General features: G+C 37.4%; 1 protein-coding gene across 1 annotated transcript; it reads left to right on the forward strand.

Annotated features, from left to right (window-relative positions):
- The first annotated feature begins 10,958 nt into the window (after positions 1-10,958).
- LOC133304663 (subtilisin-like protease SBT4.3) lies at positions 10,959-13,097 on the forward strand. The gene has a single exon (XM_061504716.1). It carries the CDS (start codon positions 10,959-10,961, stop codon positions 13,095-13,097), a length of 2,139 nt encoding a protein of 712 aa, XP_061360700.1.
- The last annotated feature ends 7,025 nt before the right edge of the window (positions 13,098-20,122 follow it).

Below are 20,122 nucleotides of genomic sequence, written 5' to 3' on the forward strand. Positions count from 1 at the left end.
TAGAAGTAATCCTTTTTTGTCTTAGGATAGCTTTGTAAGGAACACATATTTTATAAATGAATTTTGAGTTGCTCTTTGGTTTAATTTATTGATTTTGTGAAACCCTTTGGGCTGGCAACCTCATCCCGGGACCACTCGGTTGATGAAACACTGACAAAGGCGTGTGGAGCATTCTCAAAATCCTGGGGTAGTTTAGCCTGAAGAAAGGAGGGAGAAACACCTGGAATGGGGAGCACTGCCATGTGAATCCATGCTATTTTGAGAAGGCAGCATGGTTTCCTTGCATATAACTCCAAGTACTATGGAGTAACATGGAGAGTAAGGCCTTACCCTCTGCCTACCTATAGCAAAACAAGGGAAGGAGAAAAATCCACTTGTAAAATATGCTACCAAGCAGGGTTAACCAAAGGGATGAAAACATGGAACCCGTAACACCTACTTGATCTTTTTCATTCTGAAATTAATCTTAACTCAACTTCTATCACAACCTTTTCTTTACGATAACTGAACTGTGTTTACCAGCTGATGCTCTTACTTTCATTTCGTTGACTGCTCTTAAAGTTACTTCAATTGATGCCTTTTCATTCGATGACCGTGCTTAGTCATTCACTGCTCTCATCTGGTTCAGAATGGTTAACATTGTTTAACTAGCTGCCCAGAGATTGCTCTTTGTGAAGCTTAGCTGAGAATAGTAATTTCTTTTATTGCTTCATTTTACAAATTAAGTTTCCTTTAGCGCTTCTTACTTCACAACTGCTCCCTGAGGACGATAAATCTGGGGCTACAATACCCTATATTGCTTGATACGTACGCTTGCGTATAGTTGAAGAGAGTTGCTCTTAGTCAGAGTAGATTGCTCCTGTTGGCAATCCTGATTACTACTCTACACTCTTGCTCTCTAAAAGAAATATTCCCGAGCAGCTCTCGGTTCGACCAAGAAATTCCCCAACTCAATATTAATTTCATACTAAAAACTAAATAATCCGAAATCGAATCATGTATAACACATTACTCGAATGTAACATAAATATCCATCATTCATATTTTTAATCCATTCTATGTTACTACTAAATATCCTTACGTCTTTTTAATTAAGGTTTCACATGCTCAAAACAAATCCTATACTAATAACCATATAATTCGAAAGCCAAGTACATATTACATGTGATGCATTCTTTTGCCCTATAATATTTTATGTATTTTCCCCAATTATGTGGGATGTTACAATATGGGTAATTGTGGACATATTGAGCTTCACTACTAAGCAGTTGTCCAGACTATACGTTCGCGAGATCGTGAGGCTTCACGGGGTGCCCGAGAGTATCATCAGTGATAGGGACCCGAAGTTCACATCTCGGTTCTGGGAGGCGCTGCAAGGAGCTTTCGGTACTCAGTTGAGATTGAGTACAACCTATCACCCTCAGACTGATGGGCAGACTGAGCGGACCATCCAGACAATGGAGGACATATTGAGGGCTTGCACTTTGGAGCAGGGCTCAACATGGAATAGGTACCTGCTATTGGTTTAATTTTCATACAACAACAATTTTCATGCTAGCCTAGGCATGGCACCCTACGAGGTGTTATATGGTAGGAGGTGTCGGACTCCTACTTGTTGGTCTGAGGTTGGAGATAGGGAGTTATTTGGCTTAGGCTTTGTCCAAGATACCACCCAGCAGATCCAGATGATTAGAGAGAAGCTGAAGAAGGCGCAGAATCGCCAGAAGAGCTATTATGATGTTAAGCATCGTCCACTGGAGTTCAGTGAGGGTGAACACGTGTTTGTGAGACTATCACCTGTCACCGGAGTTGGTCGGGCTCTCGGAGTGAGGAAGCTTAGCCCGAGATTCATAGGGTCATACCAAATTCTTGGTAGGGTAGGGCCTGTTGCCTACCGGCTTGCCTTGCCTTCGAACTTGGCCAACATCCATGACATGTTTCACGTGTCTCAGCTTCGGAGATGCATAGCAGATCCTTCGCACGTGGTGCAACCGGACGATGTGGAGGTTCGGGAGAACCTAAAGACTCCCGTCGGACCACTCAAGATTCTTGATCGAGGCGAGAAAAAGCTTCGTAGCAAAGTCATTCCCATGGTCAAGGTGCAATGGGAACGAAGGACTCCTGAAGAGTGTACGTGGGAGAGAGAGGATGAGGTTCTCCGGCAATATCCCGAGTTTCGAGACAAGTATGTTTCTGATTTCGAGGACAATCCTTAAAAGGTGGGGTGAATGTAAGAACCCGCACCATTAAATTAGGAATTTAAATAAATAATTATGAGATAAATGATATAATCCCATAATTGACCTTAATAATTATGAGAAGACTTAAATAATTATAAGAAGTAATTAATAATATTGAAAGTCGTTTTTCTGACGAAAAGTGCAGATATCGGTTCTGCTCCACGGTATAAGTGCGTACCGATGAAGTATCCCAGAAAATTATAATAAGTATGGAAATATTCCTAGAATAATATTTAAGACTGGAATACAAAGTTTGAAGTCAAAATAATGAGATCTGACATCAGAACTGATACCGGCTACGTAAAAGCACGTACCATCAAAGTGCTGCGAAAAATAAAATGAAAATATGACAAATCCTACAAAAATGGTTAGGTTCAGAATTCAAAGTTTGGGATTAAAATGCTAAGCGTAGCTATTAGCGCTAATACAGTGCGATTACACTTAAGTGGACTATATATACTAGTGGGGCTCTAAACCCTAGGTCATATTGTGCCTCCTACGTGACTTGTGTTTCAGAATTATGAGTGCCACCCTTGCCACCCTATCCTCCTTTCAAAAACTTGTGCTTTCCTCCATAGAAATTCCCCAAGGACTCACCTTTTCATTGATTCTTCCTCATTGAAGTTGTAAACACTGACTTAATGAGCATTGTGAGGGAGTGTGGTGTAGCCTTTCTGAGTGTTAGGCTACTGTGGTAGAGGGTTGGGGCTGTACACTTGGGTTTGAGGTTGTGAAAACCTTGTTCATGCCATTGAAGGCTTCAAGAAGCCATTTTGATGGTGAAAGGTCCAAGCTTTTGTTGTAAATTCGTGATTCCTCAAAGTCAGAACCTTTGAGCATTGTTGGAAGCTCCAAGACTGAGTCTTTTTCTGAGTTTGAGACACTTGAGGTATACCATGATCACCTCTTTGGTATTTTCATGATTTGAGCTTGTTTAATCGATTAAAAAGGGAAACTTGGATCATTTGAGTTAAGGACTGATAATCTATGTCTAAAATATGTTAATGAACATCTGTTTACGGAGTTATTGGACTCTCAATCGCATTTGGACACTTAAAAATGGGATTATGCAGTGAACAACTCGAGTTTCTGCATTCTGTCTGATAAGTATTCGAATACTTTTCGTGTTGTATTCGAATACTCATCAGCAGGTAGTCGAATACTCCTTGAAGGAGTATTGGGATACTTTTCTGGGAAGAAAAGTATTCGGATACCTTTGAATAAGTATTCAGATACTGGGTAGTATTCGAATACTGTTGTATTTGTATTCGGATACCTAGTGGTATTCGGATACTGGGGGAAAAGTATTCGAATACCTTGTGGTATTCGAATACTTAAGTGAAAGTATTCAGATACTTTCTGGAGAGATGGAGTATTTGAATACTCATCGAGGAGTATTCGAATACCTCCTGCAGATTTAGCCTTAAATCACTTAAAATGAGTTGGGAAGCCTTAATCACTCCATGGAACCTTAGACAATGAATATTAATGATTATTTATTGAATAAACAAATTGTGATTGTGCTGTTTGTGGGCATTGAGCTTGTGTGGTCTAGGCTTGGATTGATTGCTTAAGAGATAAGCTTTTGTGTCCTCGGTTTAGCCATTGTTGGTTCCACCATACCCAATGGGGGGATGGTTTATATGCATGATGTGTTTTCATGTATTGATTTTGAAATGCTGTTGAGCTGTTATGTGCAAATGCTTTATGATATGCATGTGTTTGTGCCACCTAGACGGTAAGCCTGAGTATGTAGGAGACATACAATAGGGTGACTCTGTGGGTGGGTGCAAGTGGTGTCTTGCACTGAGTGTGGGTTATAGTCGTATGTAAATCCTGCATTTCTCTGGCCAGTAGAATATTTGACACACATGACATGATTATCTGCTGCATTGCACTGATTTTGGAACTTATACTGTTTTAGAACTTATATTGCACATGTAAGTGAGCTTGGGGTGGAGAGATCCTTGAGGACCCCTTGCCTTACTGAGATTTCTGTTTAGAGATCTCACCCCACGTTTGGGGCACATTTTCAGGTTCAGGTAACTCAGGGGCTGATGCCTCGGGCGGTAGGAGGCCGGAGCTTAGTTGACTATTTATGCATGCTTATGCTTTATGAGTGGATGGTGACATGTTCTATAATTATTATCATGTTATTTGAGTTGAGACTATGTTGGGCTGTGTTGCCTTATTTGGTGATCATGGGGGTTGTCCATGCCACATTGATTTGACTATGTTGATTTAGATTCGAGTTGTAGAATGTATCAGGATATTGTCTGGACCACGTGTTGCGGTTCCGTGACTTAGATACTCACTTATTTATATTATGAGTTTATTCAGTGTAGATAGCCGTTTATTTACAATTACATACATGCGATGTTATAAAAATGATTAAGTAATCAACTTGGTAAATGATAATGACGTCATAATTGAAAAGAAAAAGTTATTCCGCATTTTAATTAAGCGTAGCTTAATACGATGACATGATAACAAACCGGGTATACACGGGGTGTTACATTCTCTATTTTCGTTTTCATTGAGTCTGTAATTTCTTTTCATTCTTCTCCATCTTCATCAATCTGTATATCGGGTCTATGGGATTTCAGGTTGGGAATGTTTTGTTTGTATTTTTAGCCATGCTTGTAAGCATGGGATAATTTTCCTTTTAGGATGGATAATTTGTAAAGCTGTAAATGCACTGTAATTGAATCTCAGTTTACTAAATCTAAGGGTTTTCTGCTGTTTTGTGTTTTAGTCTCATGTATCAATGAAACTTGAACATAATCTGAGGCAGGAACTTCCATTAGGAAGGGATTTCAGACTGTAGAACATTAGGAGGAAGGTGAAGAGTATGGAAACACTTTCACCGGTTGCCTTAGGAATAAGGGACCACCTTGTTCATCAAAGGTTTCTGAGCTGAGTAATTGTTGGGAACGAAACCGCTATAGGAATATGAGATTTTGTACACCATTTAAGCCCAAGAGCTTGAGGAAACAACGTTGGCAATGAAAGTGACCTGAACAAGTCAATTGGACGAGGTCCTGGGCTTAGATTACACCTGGTTTATAGTGTATCACTGCATCCATTCTTTTTCTTTTAGTTGACGTTCCGCATTTCAATCCATCTGTGTTGTTTCTTCAACATTGCTCAATTTACTTTGTGTATTTCTTTTGAATGATTTACATTATAAAACCAATTATTTCAATGAATTGTCGTTCCTCCTTTAATTAGGAAGGATTGAAATATATAATGATGCGAGGAACAGTTTTAAGCTAGACTGAACCTTCTACCAGAGTAGGAACACCACTGTGATAGTAGGGAACATGCACTCAGAATAGTTCAATATTGTTTTATTCATTCATTTTATTCTTTAATACGGTCTATAATTAACTTAGCAATACTTTATTAGTGGAAACGATATTCTGGGATATTACTTGATGCGTACACTTGTGCCATTGATCATTATCTTACAGCAAGAGACCAACATGTATTTCTATCCTTTACATTAATTATTTTCAACCACTCAATATTGAAAAGATATCTATTTACTAACAAATAGTTTATTACCAAATTAGAGGTTTGAACGCACAAATTCACAACGAGAAAGGAAGCACATATAATTTTTTTTTTATATATAAAAAAAGGAAGAACATATGATCTAAAAAATGAACATATAATCTAACAAGAAGGTAACGTATCAACACTATTTAATAATTTTAGTTGCACCAACTCAAATCAATGACGATTAACATAAGCTTTTATAACATTCTATTAAATAATATTTTAATATTTTAATTGATTTTTCTGAACTTTAAAATCTTAAAAGATTTTTTTTAGACAGTACCATAATTAATATAAAATCTTCCCATCTCTATAAATCTCCCATTTTCTTGTAATTTGTTTTTTTACTTATATCAGCAAAAAGTTTTGATATATTTGCCGATAAAGTTTTTAATTTTCTAAAGTCCTAACATAGATTGGGTCTTTGCAAAATCCTTCCATTCTAGCCGTATATTTAGGGGGTGTATAGGATTAGGATTTTGAAAGACTTTTTTGAGATAAAAAATCTTATAGATTTTAAAAGACTATTTAGAAATGGACAGACTTTAAAGACTTTTTTAAAAGATATTTTTTACAATCAAGATTTCATAAGATTAAATTTTAAAAGATTTTAATAGAATTTATAAGATTTGAAAGGACAATATGGATTTATAAGATTTTAAAAAATTATATGAATTTTTAACAAACATTCAAAATTACAAGAGTCAATAAAAAAATAACAAAGAAATGCAATGATATTAATAAAAAAAAGTAAAACCTAATATAATTTTCTCAATCAATAAACATAATATAATTTTTAACAAACATTCAAAATTACTTAGTAATAACTCTTCACATGATATCTAAAATTATACTAATCCTCTATGCATTATCCATTTTCTCGTTCATGCTCTTGGGTTTGACCAATGAGTTAAAAATTATCTTATTCATTTGGTATCAGAGCTATGCATATATAATTATAAGACATAATTTTTATTTATTTATTAAAATAATTTTAACTTTACATATAGAACCTAAAGTTCATGATAAAATTTCGTTTGGAATTGTTTGCAATTGATCTTGAAAATCTTGGGTTTTTGTTCTATGTGATGAAAGTTTTCTAACCATATATCATATGCATGTTTTCATTGAATATTCTAAGAAAATTTTGAATATGAATTTCTGGGTTTTATTACATGAAAATTTAAAAAAAAAATTCAAATTATTTTCAATCGATACATTAAAACCTTAAATTGTTTTGCTGCTTTAGAAAAATAAGTTTTTAGTTATCTATTGATACAAAAATTGTTTGAAATCATTTCCTAAAGGAATTTCATTCATGAATGCATTGTTATGAAATGTAGAGTTTATATTAGGGTTGGCAAAACGGGCCAACCCGGCTCGACCCGGCCCAACCCGCATTCAGCCCGAAAAAAATGGGTCGGGTCGGGTTGGCTCGAAAAAAAAAACGAGCCAGAAAATCCAACCCGGCTCGACCCGAGCCGGGTTAGGGTTGGCTCGCGGGTTGGCTCGATAATCAGCTCGCGGGTTGGCTCGTAAAAAAGCTCACGGGTTGGCTCAAAAAAAGCTCGCGAGTTAGCTCGAAATGATGCTAGTGGGTTGGCTCGCGGGTTGGTTAGCTCAAAATATTGGCTAGCGGGTTGGCTCAAAAAATTTAATTTTTGTGGTTTGTTTTCCTGTATAAAATTATTGTATTTTGCAGTCCAACTACAAGTAGAGTAGTTTACAAAATCCAAAAACATTAAATGAAACACAAACCACTCCACGAATCACAAGAGTCATTTATCATGATTTTTTGAATTACTCTAACTCACGATAACCATAAAACGTATGTAAAGCCAAAAAATAAAAAATAAAAGAAGTCCATCAGTGGAGAATCCATCAGTAAAGTCCATTGTAAAAAAAAAAAAAAAAAAAGAGTAACCCGCGAGCTGGCTCGTTCAACCCGCGAGCTGGCTCGTTTGAGCTCGGGTTGGCTCGGGTCGGGCTAAATCGAGCTGGCAGCTCATTTTTGCCAACCCAACCCGGCTCGTTTTGTGCGGGTTACGAGCCAACCCGACGGGTTGGCTCATTTTTGCCATCCCTAGTTTATATTATGAAAGTTTCAATCTTTCTTTAAATTAATCTTGTTTTATTGATGTAAAACGAAAAATGATTTGAGGATTTTATGTTATTTTTAATACAAAAATCATACCTTTTACTTAGTAATAACTCTTCACATATCTAAAATTATACTAATCCTCTCATACATATAAAGATAGACTCCTTAAAATTTAAAAGTAAAATAATAATTACAACCTTATACCTTAAAAAAAATTATCATCCATTTTAAATTTTATAAAAACATAAAATTCAATGTAAGTGTCAATAAATACGATCTTAATTTCTTCCTCGGTTACTTTTGCAATATTCGTTTCTTAATCAAATCAAGGGTTGAAATCTAAAGGGTGGTGGAAGATTTTGGAATTGATATAAAATCAATTTCTTTCTTATCAACCCATTTATATCAAATTATTTGTGATTTATAAGAGTAACGTTAAAGAAAACGTGTCAATCTTAGAAACGTGAAAAACGAATTTCTAAATTTAAAAGGAAAGAAATAATTTTATAAACAGACATAATAAAAAATGAAATTAATAATGTACCAAAAATAAAAATAATTTTATTTTTCGATTAATGAAAATAAACTATTTTAGAAGGAAAATCTGATTTTTTTTTATTAATTCAAATCGGAAGATATTAGATTAAATATTGACAAAGTAAATAGGAATTTTTACTTTTATTTTTGGTACATGATTAAATTCCTGTTTTCCTCACCAAAAAAAAAAAAATTCCTGTTTTCGTATGATTAAAAACAATGAATTCATATTTACAAAAAACAATGAATTCAAAGAATAATGAAATCATTTTTGATTTAGAGTAACATTAATGAAAATAAATCAATCTTAAAAAGGAAAAACCATTAAATAAATTAAATTCAAAGGGAAAGAATAAATCTATAAAAAGACATAATAAAAAATGAAGAACATATAATCTAACAAGAAGATAACGTATCAACACTATTTAATAATTTTAGTTGCACCAACTCAAATGAATCACGATTAACGTAAGCTTTTATAACATTCCATTAAACAATATTTTAATATTTTAATTGATTTTACTGAACTTTAAAAATTTAAAAGATTTTTCAGACAGTGCAATAATTAATATAAAACCCTCTGATCTTTATAGAGAAAAGTTATATTTACAAATTTTTTGTTTACAAATCTTACAAACTACATTAAGTATGACCGATCTTTCTTCAATCAAGAGTGTATGACCGATCATACTTAGTGTAATTTGTTAAAAATATTTGTAAATATATCATTCTCCATCTTTATAAACCTCCCATTTTCTTGTAATTTGTTTTTTTACTTATATCAGCAAAAAAGTTTTGATTTATTTGCCGATAAAGTTTTTAATTTTCTAAAGTCCTAACATAGATTGGGTCTTTGCAAAATCCTTCCATTGTAGTCATATATTTAGTTTTGATATCTTTCATTCTGAATTTATTTCTCATTTAACTATATGGGCAAACATTTTCTTATGTTGCAGCTGATACATATCTTCTGTCATAGAGACATTTGCATGGTGGGACCATCACCATTAAAAATAAAGAAATAAATAAAAACTTAAAAAAAAAAAATTAGTATGGGAACAGGAGATGACTTCTCTCCAGTGAAATGAGAAAATCATCTCCCTAACTAGATAGGCTTCTATGCTATATATCTCATGATATGATGTAGGATATTCTTACTACTAATTATTTTTACCACCACTCCAATACCACTCTAATCATTGTTCATTGTTGGATTCAAAAGGTGGTTTTTTTTTTTGGTAAGCAAAAGGTGGTTTTTCTTTTCTCTCGTTTCATTCATCTTTTTCTTTAATCCAATAATAATAAGAGTAGTAGTAGAAAAAACTGATAGTAAGAGTATCCTATCTTATGTCTCATACAAAGATAAACTCCTTAAAATTTACAAGTAAAATAATAATCACAACCTTGTACCTTAAAAAAAATTATCATCCATTTTAAATTTTATAAAAACATAAAATTCAATGTAAGTGTCAATAAATACGATCTTCATTTCTTCCTCGGTTACTTTTGCAATATTAGTTTCTTAACCAAGTCAAGGGTTCAAATCTAAAGGGTGTTGGAAGATTTTGTAATTGATATAAAATCAATTTCTTTCTTATAAACCCATTTATCAAATCATTTATGATTTATAAGAGTAACGTTAAAGAAAACGTGTCAATTAATCTTAGAAACGTGAAAAACGAATTTCTTAAATTTAAAAGGAAAGAAATAATTTTATAAACAGACATAATAAAAATTGAATTTAATCATGTACCAAAAATAAAAATAATTTATTTTCATTAATTAATTTTTCAATTAATGAAAATAAACTATTTTAGAAGGAAAATCTGATTTATTTTTATTAATTCAAATCGGAAGATATTAGATTAGATATTGACAAAGTAAATAGGATTTTTATTTTTTTGGTAAATGATTAAATTCCCGTTTTGGTATGGTTGAAAACAATGAATTCATATTTCCAAAAAAACAGTGAATTCAAAGAATAATGAAATCATTTGTGATTTAGAGTAACATTAATGAAAATAAATCAATCTTAAAAAGAAAAAACCATTGAATAAATTAAATTCAAAAGGAATGAAATAAATCTATAAAAAGACAACAAAAAATGAAGAAAACATAATCTAACAAGAAGGGAACGTATCAACACTATTTAATAATTTTAGTTGCACCAACTCAAATGAATCACGATTAACATAAGCTTTTAGAACATTCCAATAAACACTATTTAGAGTAACATTAATGAAAAATAAATCAATCTTAAAAAGAAAAAAACATTAAATAAATTAAATTAAATTAAAAGGGAAAGAAATAAATCTATAAAAAGACATAATAAAAAATGAATCTTCGAGTAAGAAGTTAAATAGGAACAAAATCTTCACTATTGGATTGTAAATTGGAAATTAAATAGGAATGAAATCTTTATTTATTTTACTAAAATTTGAGATATTTACATACAAAAAGAAATGAGCAGTACTATAAATAATTTGTCATTAACTCTTTTCCATTGACAAATCTAAGCAATGGCCAAGCATAACTCTGCTATCTTTTATGCCTCTTATGTCACTTTCATTCTAGCATGTATATTTTCCCTATCCTATGAAGCTGTTGCTGAAAATCCAAAACCTCATATTGTGTATATGGGTTCACTTCCTAAGAGAGCATATTCTCCAACCTCTCATCATCTTAGCATGCTGCAACAAGTTGTTGGTGTAAACAAATCAACAAATTCCCTACTAATTCATAGTTACAAAAGAAGTTTCAATGGTTTTGCTGCCATGCTTACTGATCAACAAAGGGAAAAACTAATTCAGATGGAAGGTGTAATCTCAGTTTTTCCAAGCAGAACTCTTCAAACTCATACAACAAGATCTTGGGACTTCATGGGATTTCCTCAGTCAGTCCAAAGAAGGCAAACCATTGAGAGTGATACTGTAATTGGATTCATTGACACTGGCATTTGGCCAGAATCAGACAGTTTCAATGATAAAGGTTTTGGCCCCATTCCAAAAAAGTGGAAGGGTACTTGTGCAGGTGGCAAGAAATTCACTTGCAACAAGAAGATCATTGGAGCAAGGTTTTATGTAGAAGATTCAGCAAGAGATAATGAAGGCCATGGAACCCATGCAGCATCAACAGCAGCAGGAAACAATGTTTATAATGCAAGCTTTTATGGACTTGCAGAAGGTACTGCAAGAGGGGGAGTTCCATTAGCAAGAGTTGCTATGTATAAAGTATGTTCTGAAATTGGTTGCAGTGAAGATAGTATCTTGGCTGCTTTTGATGATGCAATAGCAGATGGAGTTGATATCATTTCCATTTCCTTGGGAGGTGATGATCAATTGAACTTCGATGAAGATAGTATTGCAATTGGATCTTTTCATGCTATGGGAAAAGGGATACTTACAGTGAATTCTGCAGGCAATGATGGTCCTGATCCAAGCACAGTTGTAAGTGTAGCACCATGGATACTAACTGTTGCAGCAAGTACAATAGATCGTCAATTCATTGACAAGGTAGTTCTTGGGAATGGGAAAACACTAACTGGGAAATCAATAAACTCTTTCACATCAAATGGTACAAAATTTCCCATTGTAACAGAACACAGTACTGTTCATGTGAAAGGAAAGATAGTTTTATGTGATGTTGGTTCTAGTGATGAAGGTGCATATGAGAACGGTGCAATTGGTGCAATACGAGGGACATGGAGAAGGGGTTATACAGCTCATATTACTCCATTTCCTTCACTGACATTGTATTCAGATGAGTACAATCTTGTGAAATCCTATACAAATTCAACAAAAGATTCAAAAGCTGAAATACTCAAGAGTGAAGTAATTGCAGATCCTATTGCACCTGATGTAGCTGAGTTTTCCTCACGTGGTCCAAATAACATAGTTTCTGAAATTTTGAAACCAGATATTAGTGCCCCTGGAGTAGATATATTGGCTGCATTTTCACCAATTGGTTCACCCTCTACCCTTCCTGGTGATAAAAGGTCTGTCAAATATAACATACTATCTGGAACATCTATGTCATGTCCTCATGTTGCCGGAATAGCTACATATTTGAAATCTTTTCACTTGGATTGGTCACCCGCAGCCATCAAATCTGCAATTATGACTTCAGCACAACCAATGAAGAGTAATTCTAAGGATTATATTGGTGAGTATGCTTATGGATCTGGGCATATCAATCCTGTTCAAGCTATTAATCCTGGACTTATTTATGACATTGGTAAGGAAGATTATATACAAATGCTTTGCAACTTGGGATATGATAATAACAAAATTAAACAGATATCTGGTGAAAATAGTCCTTGCATTGGAGCTCCTAATAGATCATTGGTAAGAAATCTGAATTATCCATCACTTGCGGTGGATGTTCGGGTGAATGTATCTTTCCATGTTACGTTCAATAGGACAGTAACAAATGTTGGGTTGGCTAATTCGATTTACAGGGCAACTATCTTACCAAACCCCACAGTCAACATTACGGTGGCACCAGAGATTCTGTCCTTCAAATCATTGAATGAGAAGCAATCTTTTGTTGTTGCCATTGTTGGTAATGAATTACATAGTCAAAGTGTGCTCACCTCGTCATTGACATGGTCAGATGGCACCCATAATGTACGGAGTCCAATTGTTGTGAATGTGTCCTAGTAGTTGTTACAAATAATTTTAATAAATATATTAGTATTTCCTATTAAATTTTAATGTATTACTATTTAAGAGTTTATTTTTACACACACAAATATATATATATATATATATATATATATATAGGGTTTAGTAAGTGTACAATGACTGGATATAAAATTTGGTCCAGTGCACTATGTTTTTCCGAGAAAACACAGTTATAGTAAATATTATAACTATGTTCTCTCGGGAAAACATAGTGCACTGGACGGTCCAGTAACTGAATATTCATTTTTTTCCATATATATATATATATATAAACATATAACATGTGTCAACCATATCTAAAGTGGTTTAAATGACTTCTACATGCATAAACCGTGACACCTAGCAATTTTTTACTTAGGTCATCTCACATACAAATCATATTACAAAATAATGACAAACATGATAAATATATATTCCCCAACAACAATACACAAAGCGTATGATACAGACCAGCAATTCCAATACAGGAAGAGACAATTAACAGTAATAAAAAAAGAGAAAATAACAATGATAGTTCTAGAGCAATTAAAGAGGCTCTAGTCTCTCCCAAATCACCTACGAGGTGCCCAAAAGTCCCAAGTCCAAAGATACCTTCATCCTTCTACTATTTCCTATTTATACTAATTCTTTCCCTTCATTCCAGTATTGCTTCTCACGTGTGACACTAACAGAATTGCCTTCCACTCATATTTGCTTCTAACTGCCTTGCCGACTCAGCTTCTTCTAGAATATACCTTTAGAGGTGGTATTGTAAGAACCCGCACCGTTAATTAAGGTATTTAATTAATTAATTATGTGAAAATAGGAAATGATTCCATAATTGACCCTAATAATTATTAAGAGGCTTTAATAATTATGATAAATGATTAAGAATGCTGAAAGTCGCTTTTCGGAAGTGCAGATACCGGTTCTGCTAGTCGGTATAAATGCGTACCGAAAAAGTATCCCGGAAAATTAAAGTAAGTACATGATAATTACTAGAATAACATGTAGGACTTGTAAAACGAGTTTCAAGTCCAAATAATGAGAACTGATGCTAGAAACCGGTACTGGATTTGAAAAGCGCGTACCGGAAAGTTGCTCAGAAAATCATAAGAAAAATATGATAAATCTTAGAAAATTATGTAGTTTCAGAATCCAAAGTTTAGGATTAAAATGCTAAGCGTAGCAATTAAAGTTAATACTGTGAGTTTAAGTGGGTTTTGGCTATAAATACACTCATTAAGTGGGCACAAAACCCTAGAACCTCATTCCTACGTGAACACCTTTGGGGGATGATCAGTTTACACTATTCCATTGCTGACTTGGTGTTTCTTTGGCTTGTCTTCACCGTTTCTTCATGAGAAACCACCTAATGATCATCTTTTCTCTTGATTCTTCCTTGTAAACACCTTGTGGTTGTGTTGGGGTTGTGTGAGAGGCTTGGTTTCTGAGTTGGTGGGTTGTTTTGGGGTGCTTTTGGTGCTAACTTTGGAGGTTGGAGTTGTTGAGCCATTGTAATGGCATTTTGAGCTCCAAGGAGCTTCCTTTGTGAAGAAAGGGCCAAGCTTTGTTGGCATTTTCGTTTTGTGTTCAAGTCAGAATCTTTGAACCTTGCTCCAAGAGCCTTCCTTGTGGCTGAGTTTGAACCTCCATTGGTATACCTTGAACTTTCCTTTGAATTTTCATGAAAATGGCTGGTTTATGTTATAAAATGAGTTAACTTTAATCATTCAAGCTTAAGGTTGTTAATCTAAGTCTAAAATGAGGTATTGAACTTCTATTTTGGGTCAAGATCGAACCTTGGGTCATGGGGTGGCAATTTGGCTTCGGATTATGCAGAAAAAATCTGCATAATGCTGTTCTGCCCGCGTGGTAATCGATTACTTTGGATTGGTAATCGGTTACCATGTGTGGTAATCGATTACCATGTGCAGTAATCGATTACCAGCCCTTGGTAATCGATTACCACCTGTGAAAATGACCAGAAACCAGTTTTGTGCAAATGTGACAGCAACGACCTAGTTTAGTAAAATTGAGATATCTCGAGCTACAGAGCTCTAAATTGAGTGAGGTTTGGACCTATGTGAAGCTAACACATAGGGTTACAACTCTGTAAAATTTAGTAGCCATTGGATCAGTGATTTGATCGCAGTGTCTATTTTAAGTCGCGTTTTGGTTGCTGGAAATTCCGTTTGCAGCAGTCACCTTGCGTAAATCATAACCGGAGTTATACAACTCCGATTGAGACATAAAGTATATCGTTGGAAATCTCAAGATGTCTAGTTTAACATTGTAAATATTAGAATGTGAATATTGATATAATTGTTGGTCTAAAACAGATTGTGATTCTGCTGTGTTTGGACTTTGAGCTTGTGTGGACTCTTGGCTTGGATAGCTAGCTTAGAGGTAAGCTTTCGTGTCCTCGGTTTAGCCATGTTGTGGTTCCACCATGTCCCATGGGGATATGGTATATGCATGCTGTGTTACATGCTTTTGATGTTTTGGAAATGCTGTTGAGCTATTATATGTTAGTGCCTTATTGATATGCATGGAGGTGTTCCATCTATACAGTAAGCCTGAGTATGTAGAACATACAAGAGGGTGAGGTGCAAGCGGTGTTCCTTGTACTACATGTAGGGAATAGACGTATTCCTACATTTCTCTGGCCAGTAGATAGTGATTACACACATGCCATAGATATCTGTTGCACTACATAGTTTTGGAACTGATAATGATATAAATGCTTTTTGAACTTATATTGCGCATGTAAGTGAGCTTGGGGTGGAAGATCCTTGAGGACCCCTTGTCTTACTGAGATTTCTAGTTTAGAGATCTCACCCCACGTTTGGGGAATGCTTATTTCAGGGTCAGGTAATGTTGAGACCTCAGGCGACAGGAGGCCGGAGCTGAGTTAGATTGCTGTTATATTATGCTGCCATGATTGGATGCTGGATTTGCATGCTGCTTATGCTTATAGCTTCAGTTATGTTTGTGGAGTTTTATGATGAGACTGGTTGTGTACTATGTTTATTTGGTGAGCATGGGGATTGTCCATGACACCTAGTATTGTTATGTCTTGAGTCTTTGGAGTTGTATTAATGTATCAGGATATTGTCCGGATTACTTGATGTAATGCCGTGATTTAGCTACACACTTTATCTATATATTGAGGTATTTCAGTAGATGTCTTATTGCAATTTCCATACAGGCGATATTTTATGAAATTGATTAAGTAATCAAGCTGGTAATTGATAATGACGTCATAATTGAAAAGAAAAAGAATATTCCGCATTTTTAATTAAGCACCGCTTAATACGATGTAATGTTAATATTCCGGGTATACACGGGGTGTTACATTTTATGGTATCAGAGCAACGGTTCAAGGGAAAAGCCTGTATGTATTGCAATGATTAAGATGTTTGGTTGTGTCTGTTTTGCGTGTTTGCTTCGTCGAGTATTATTATGATAATGCATATGTGACCACATTGCGTGGGCCTGATCAACTCAAAATTTGTGTAACTTGTGCAGAGTCATGGTAAGATCCGGGAGAAACCGCGAGACTTCGGAGGATCGGCCCGACCAGGAGGCCATGAGAATGGCAAACCATGCCATGCTGGGCGCCGTCAGAGAGGCGAACAGGAAGGCTACTGAGGACGTGTTGGAGGCCAATCGTCTGGCGAACATGACGATGTTTAGAGTCATGTTGGAGGAGATGAGGAATGGCCCTGATGTTGGTCATGCTCCACCGCCACCACCTCCACTGCCACCACCACCACCACCACCACCTCCATCCAGTCTGCAGGATGACTCTCAGAGTCAGATGGGAGATGGCAGTCATCTTACGGGGGCCATGCAGACCGTCCCTGTTTTTGTTGAGGATCGTGATGAGATCGATCGCCGGCTGAATGCTTTCCGTAAGCATAAGCCACCTGCCTTTGATGGATCCTTTGATCCTGTTGCTGCTGCACGTTGGCTTCAGGCGTTGGACAAGATTTTTCGGGTCATGCAGTGCACAGAGCCGCAGAAGTTGATGTTCGCTACTTACATGCTGGAGGGCGATGCCCATGAGTGGTGGACAAACCTTTCTCATGTCTACGAGATGCAGGGTCATGTGATGACTTGGCCTATGTTCGAGGATTTCTTCTTGGGTCAGTACTTTCCATATGACGCTCAGGAGAGGCAGCAGGGAGAGTTTGACAGATTGGTTCAGGGCTCGTTGTCTGTGGACGAGTACCTGGCCAAGTTCAACCAGTTGGTGAAGTTTGCACACTTCAGGATGGCGAGGCCTACTCCTACATTTCTGGCTGCTAAGTTCCGCATGGGACTTAGTGAGGATATTGCTGGTTACCTAGCTGGTTCTGCTTCTAGAGATTTTGGGACACTGGTTCAGCAGTGTCGTGATATTGAAGATTACAACAGCTCGAGTAAGGCCAAGAGGGCCAAGGTTGCTAAGGCGACGAAGGTTGCAGCTGGTAGTTCCACTTCTTGGCGAGACAGGAAGTTTGGGAACAAGGGCAAGGGTAAACCGTTGGCAGCTCGACAGGCGCCGAGTCAGTTCAAGAGGACTTCTGCTCAGGGGAGAGCAGCGAGACCTACTGCTCCCAGGTGTTCGGGATGCGGGAAGACTCATTTTGGGCCGTGTTCTACCGGCCAGTTGATTTGCTTTCAGTGTGGCAAGGAGGGCCACTTCTCCAGAGATTGTCCGTCGGCGACGACGAGGGCTACCGCAGTGCAGGCAGTGCCACTTCAGATGGTTCCCCTTCCACCTACTTCGGCACCGGCAGTGCCACCATCTTCTGGGAGAGTGTATACTTTGGATCGTCAGCAGTCGGATCGAGCTCCGAACCTTGTCAGAGATACTGTTACGATTGGTTCATCAGCTGTTGATGTGTTGTTTAACTCTGGGGCTACGCATTCTTTTGTTGCTACCCCGATTGCTGTGGGGCTTGAGTTGCCCAGTGATGTGCTTTCTCCACCGATGCGGGTGACTACCGCCACCGGAGAAAGATGTGATGCTACCACTGTTCATCGCGATGGGGCGTTTCAGTGGGATGACCGTGAGTTCTCGGTGGATCTGATAGGATTGCCGATGGCCAACTTGGAGGTTATTCTGGGCATGGATTGGTTGTCCAGAAATTGTGTAATGATTGACTGTTGTGCCAAGTGTGTAGTGCTGTCTCCGTGTGATTCCACAGCCAATTCCTCGCCGTACATTTCGTTGCTGCAGGCTAGGAGAGCCTTGAGAGCAGGGGCATTTGGTTATGTCATGTTGGGAGGTTTGGGGAGTGGTACACATGAGGACATCACCGGCATTCCTGTGGTGAGGGAGTTCCTTGAGGTGTTTCCTGAGGAGATTCCTGAGTTTCCGCCACAGAGGGAGATAGAGTTCTCCATAGATCTGTTGCCTGGTGTGGGGCCGATTTCCTTAGCTCCATACCGGATGTCGCCACCGGAGTTGGCAGAGCTGAAGAAGCGTATTGAGGATCTTTCAGCGAAAGATTTCATTAGACCGAGTGTGTCTCCTTGGGGAGCACCGGTTATCTTTGTGAAGAAGAAGGACGGGACAATGCGATTGTGCACCGACTACAGGCAGCTGAACAAGGTGACAATCAAGAACAAGTATCCTCTTCCTCGAATTGATGATCTGTTGGATCAGCTCAGGGGTGCTTGTGTGTATTCCAAGATTGATCTCCGGTCCGGATACCATCAGATTCGGGTGAAGCCGGAGGATGTCCCGAAGACCGCATTTCGCTCGAGATATGGTCATTTTGAGTACTTGGTGATTCCGTTCGGTCTCACCAATGCACCTGTTGTGTTCATGGATTACATGAACCGGATTTTCCAGCCGTACCTGGATCAGTTTGTGATCGTCTTCATTGACGATATTTTGATTTACTCCAAGACGGAGGAGGAGCATGTGGGGCATTTGAGAACTGTTCTGCAAGTGCTGAAGGAGAAGAAGTTGTATGCAAAGCCTTCCAAATGTGAGTTCTGGCTCAAGTCTGTGAAGTTTCTTGGGCATGTTATTTCTGCTGAGGGAGTTGCAGTGGATCCGAACAAGATTGAGGTCGTGCTGGATTGGGAGAGACCCAAGACAGTTACGGAAGTGAGGAGCTTTCTGGGTTTGGCAGGTTACTATCAGAGGTTCATCAAGGGATTCTCCACCATGGTTTTGCCATTGACTCGCCTTACTCGGAAGGAGACTCCATTTGTGTGGACTCACGAGTGTGAGGTCTGTTTTCAGAAGTTGAAGGAGAGACTGACTACTGCTCCTGTGTTGGTCCTTCCTGATCCTGCGCTTGAGATTGAGCTTTACACAGACGCCTCCGGGAAGGGGCTAGGTTGTGTGTTGATGCAGTTGGGCAAAGTGATTGCCTATGCTTCGAGGCAGTTGAAACCTCATGAGGAGAACTACCCTACTCATGACTTGGAGTTGGCTGCTATTGTGTTTGCTTTCAAGATTTGGAGGCATTATCTTTTTGGTTTGAGGTTTGTGGTGTTCAGTGACCACAAGAGTTTGAAGTACCTGTTCGACCAGAAGGAGTTGAACATGAGGCAGAGGAGATGGATGGAGTTCATAAAGGACTACGACTTCGAGCTAAGGTATCATCTTGGCAAGGCCAATGTGGTAGCTGATGCTCTGAGTCGGAAATCCAGTAGTTCATCCAGTTTGTTACTTGGTAACTTTGATGTGGTTGAGAAGTTCCGCAACTTGGCAGTGACCGCTCCGTGTGAGAGTGTACTTCTCGGATTGGAAGTATCTGATGTTGTGAACGAGCTGCTTGAAAATATTAAAGAGGCACAAGTTCAGAGAGAGTGTCTGGATTATGTGAAGAACCAAGACGGTGTGTCTTGGAATGAGGATGAAGTGCTTTTGTTTCAGCAGAGGATTGTAGTTCCTCGAGGCCCGTTGGCAGAGGAGATTATGGCAGAAGGCCATAAGGGTCAGTTTTCTATCCACCCTGGTGCTTCTAAGATGTATCAAGACTTGAAGAAGAACTTCTGGTGGCCGGGCATGA

This window comes from Gastrolobium bilobum, unplaced genomic scaffold (assembly GCF_033153095.1).
Source record: "Gastrolobium bilobum isolate Gb01-03AN ecotype WA unplaced genomic scaffold, APGP_CSIRO_Gbil_v1 utg6655, whole genome shotgun sequence".
In the NCBI taxonomy this organism is placed as follows: Eukaryota; Viridiplantae; Streptophyta; class Magnoliopsida; order Fabales; family Fabaceae; genus Gastrolobium; species Gastrolobium bilobum.

Excerpts from the sequence above, each read along its gene's own strand:
- LOC133304663 (XM_061504716.1), top strand. The coding sequence starts at position 10,959 with ATGGCCAAGCATAACTCTGCTATCTTTTATGCCTCTTATGTCACTTTC.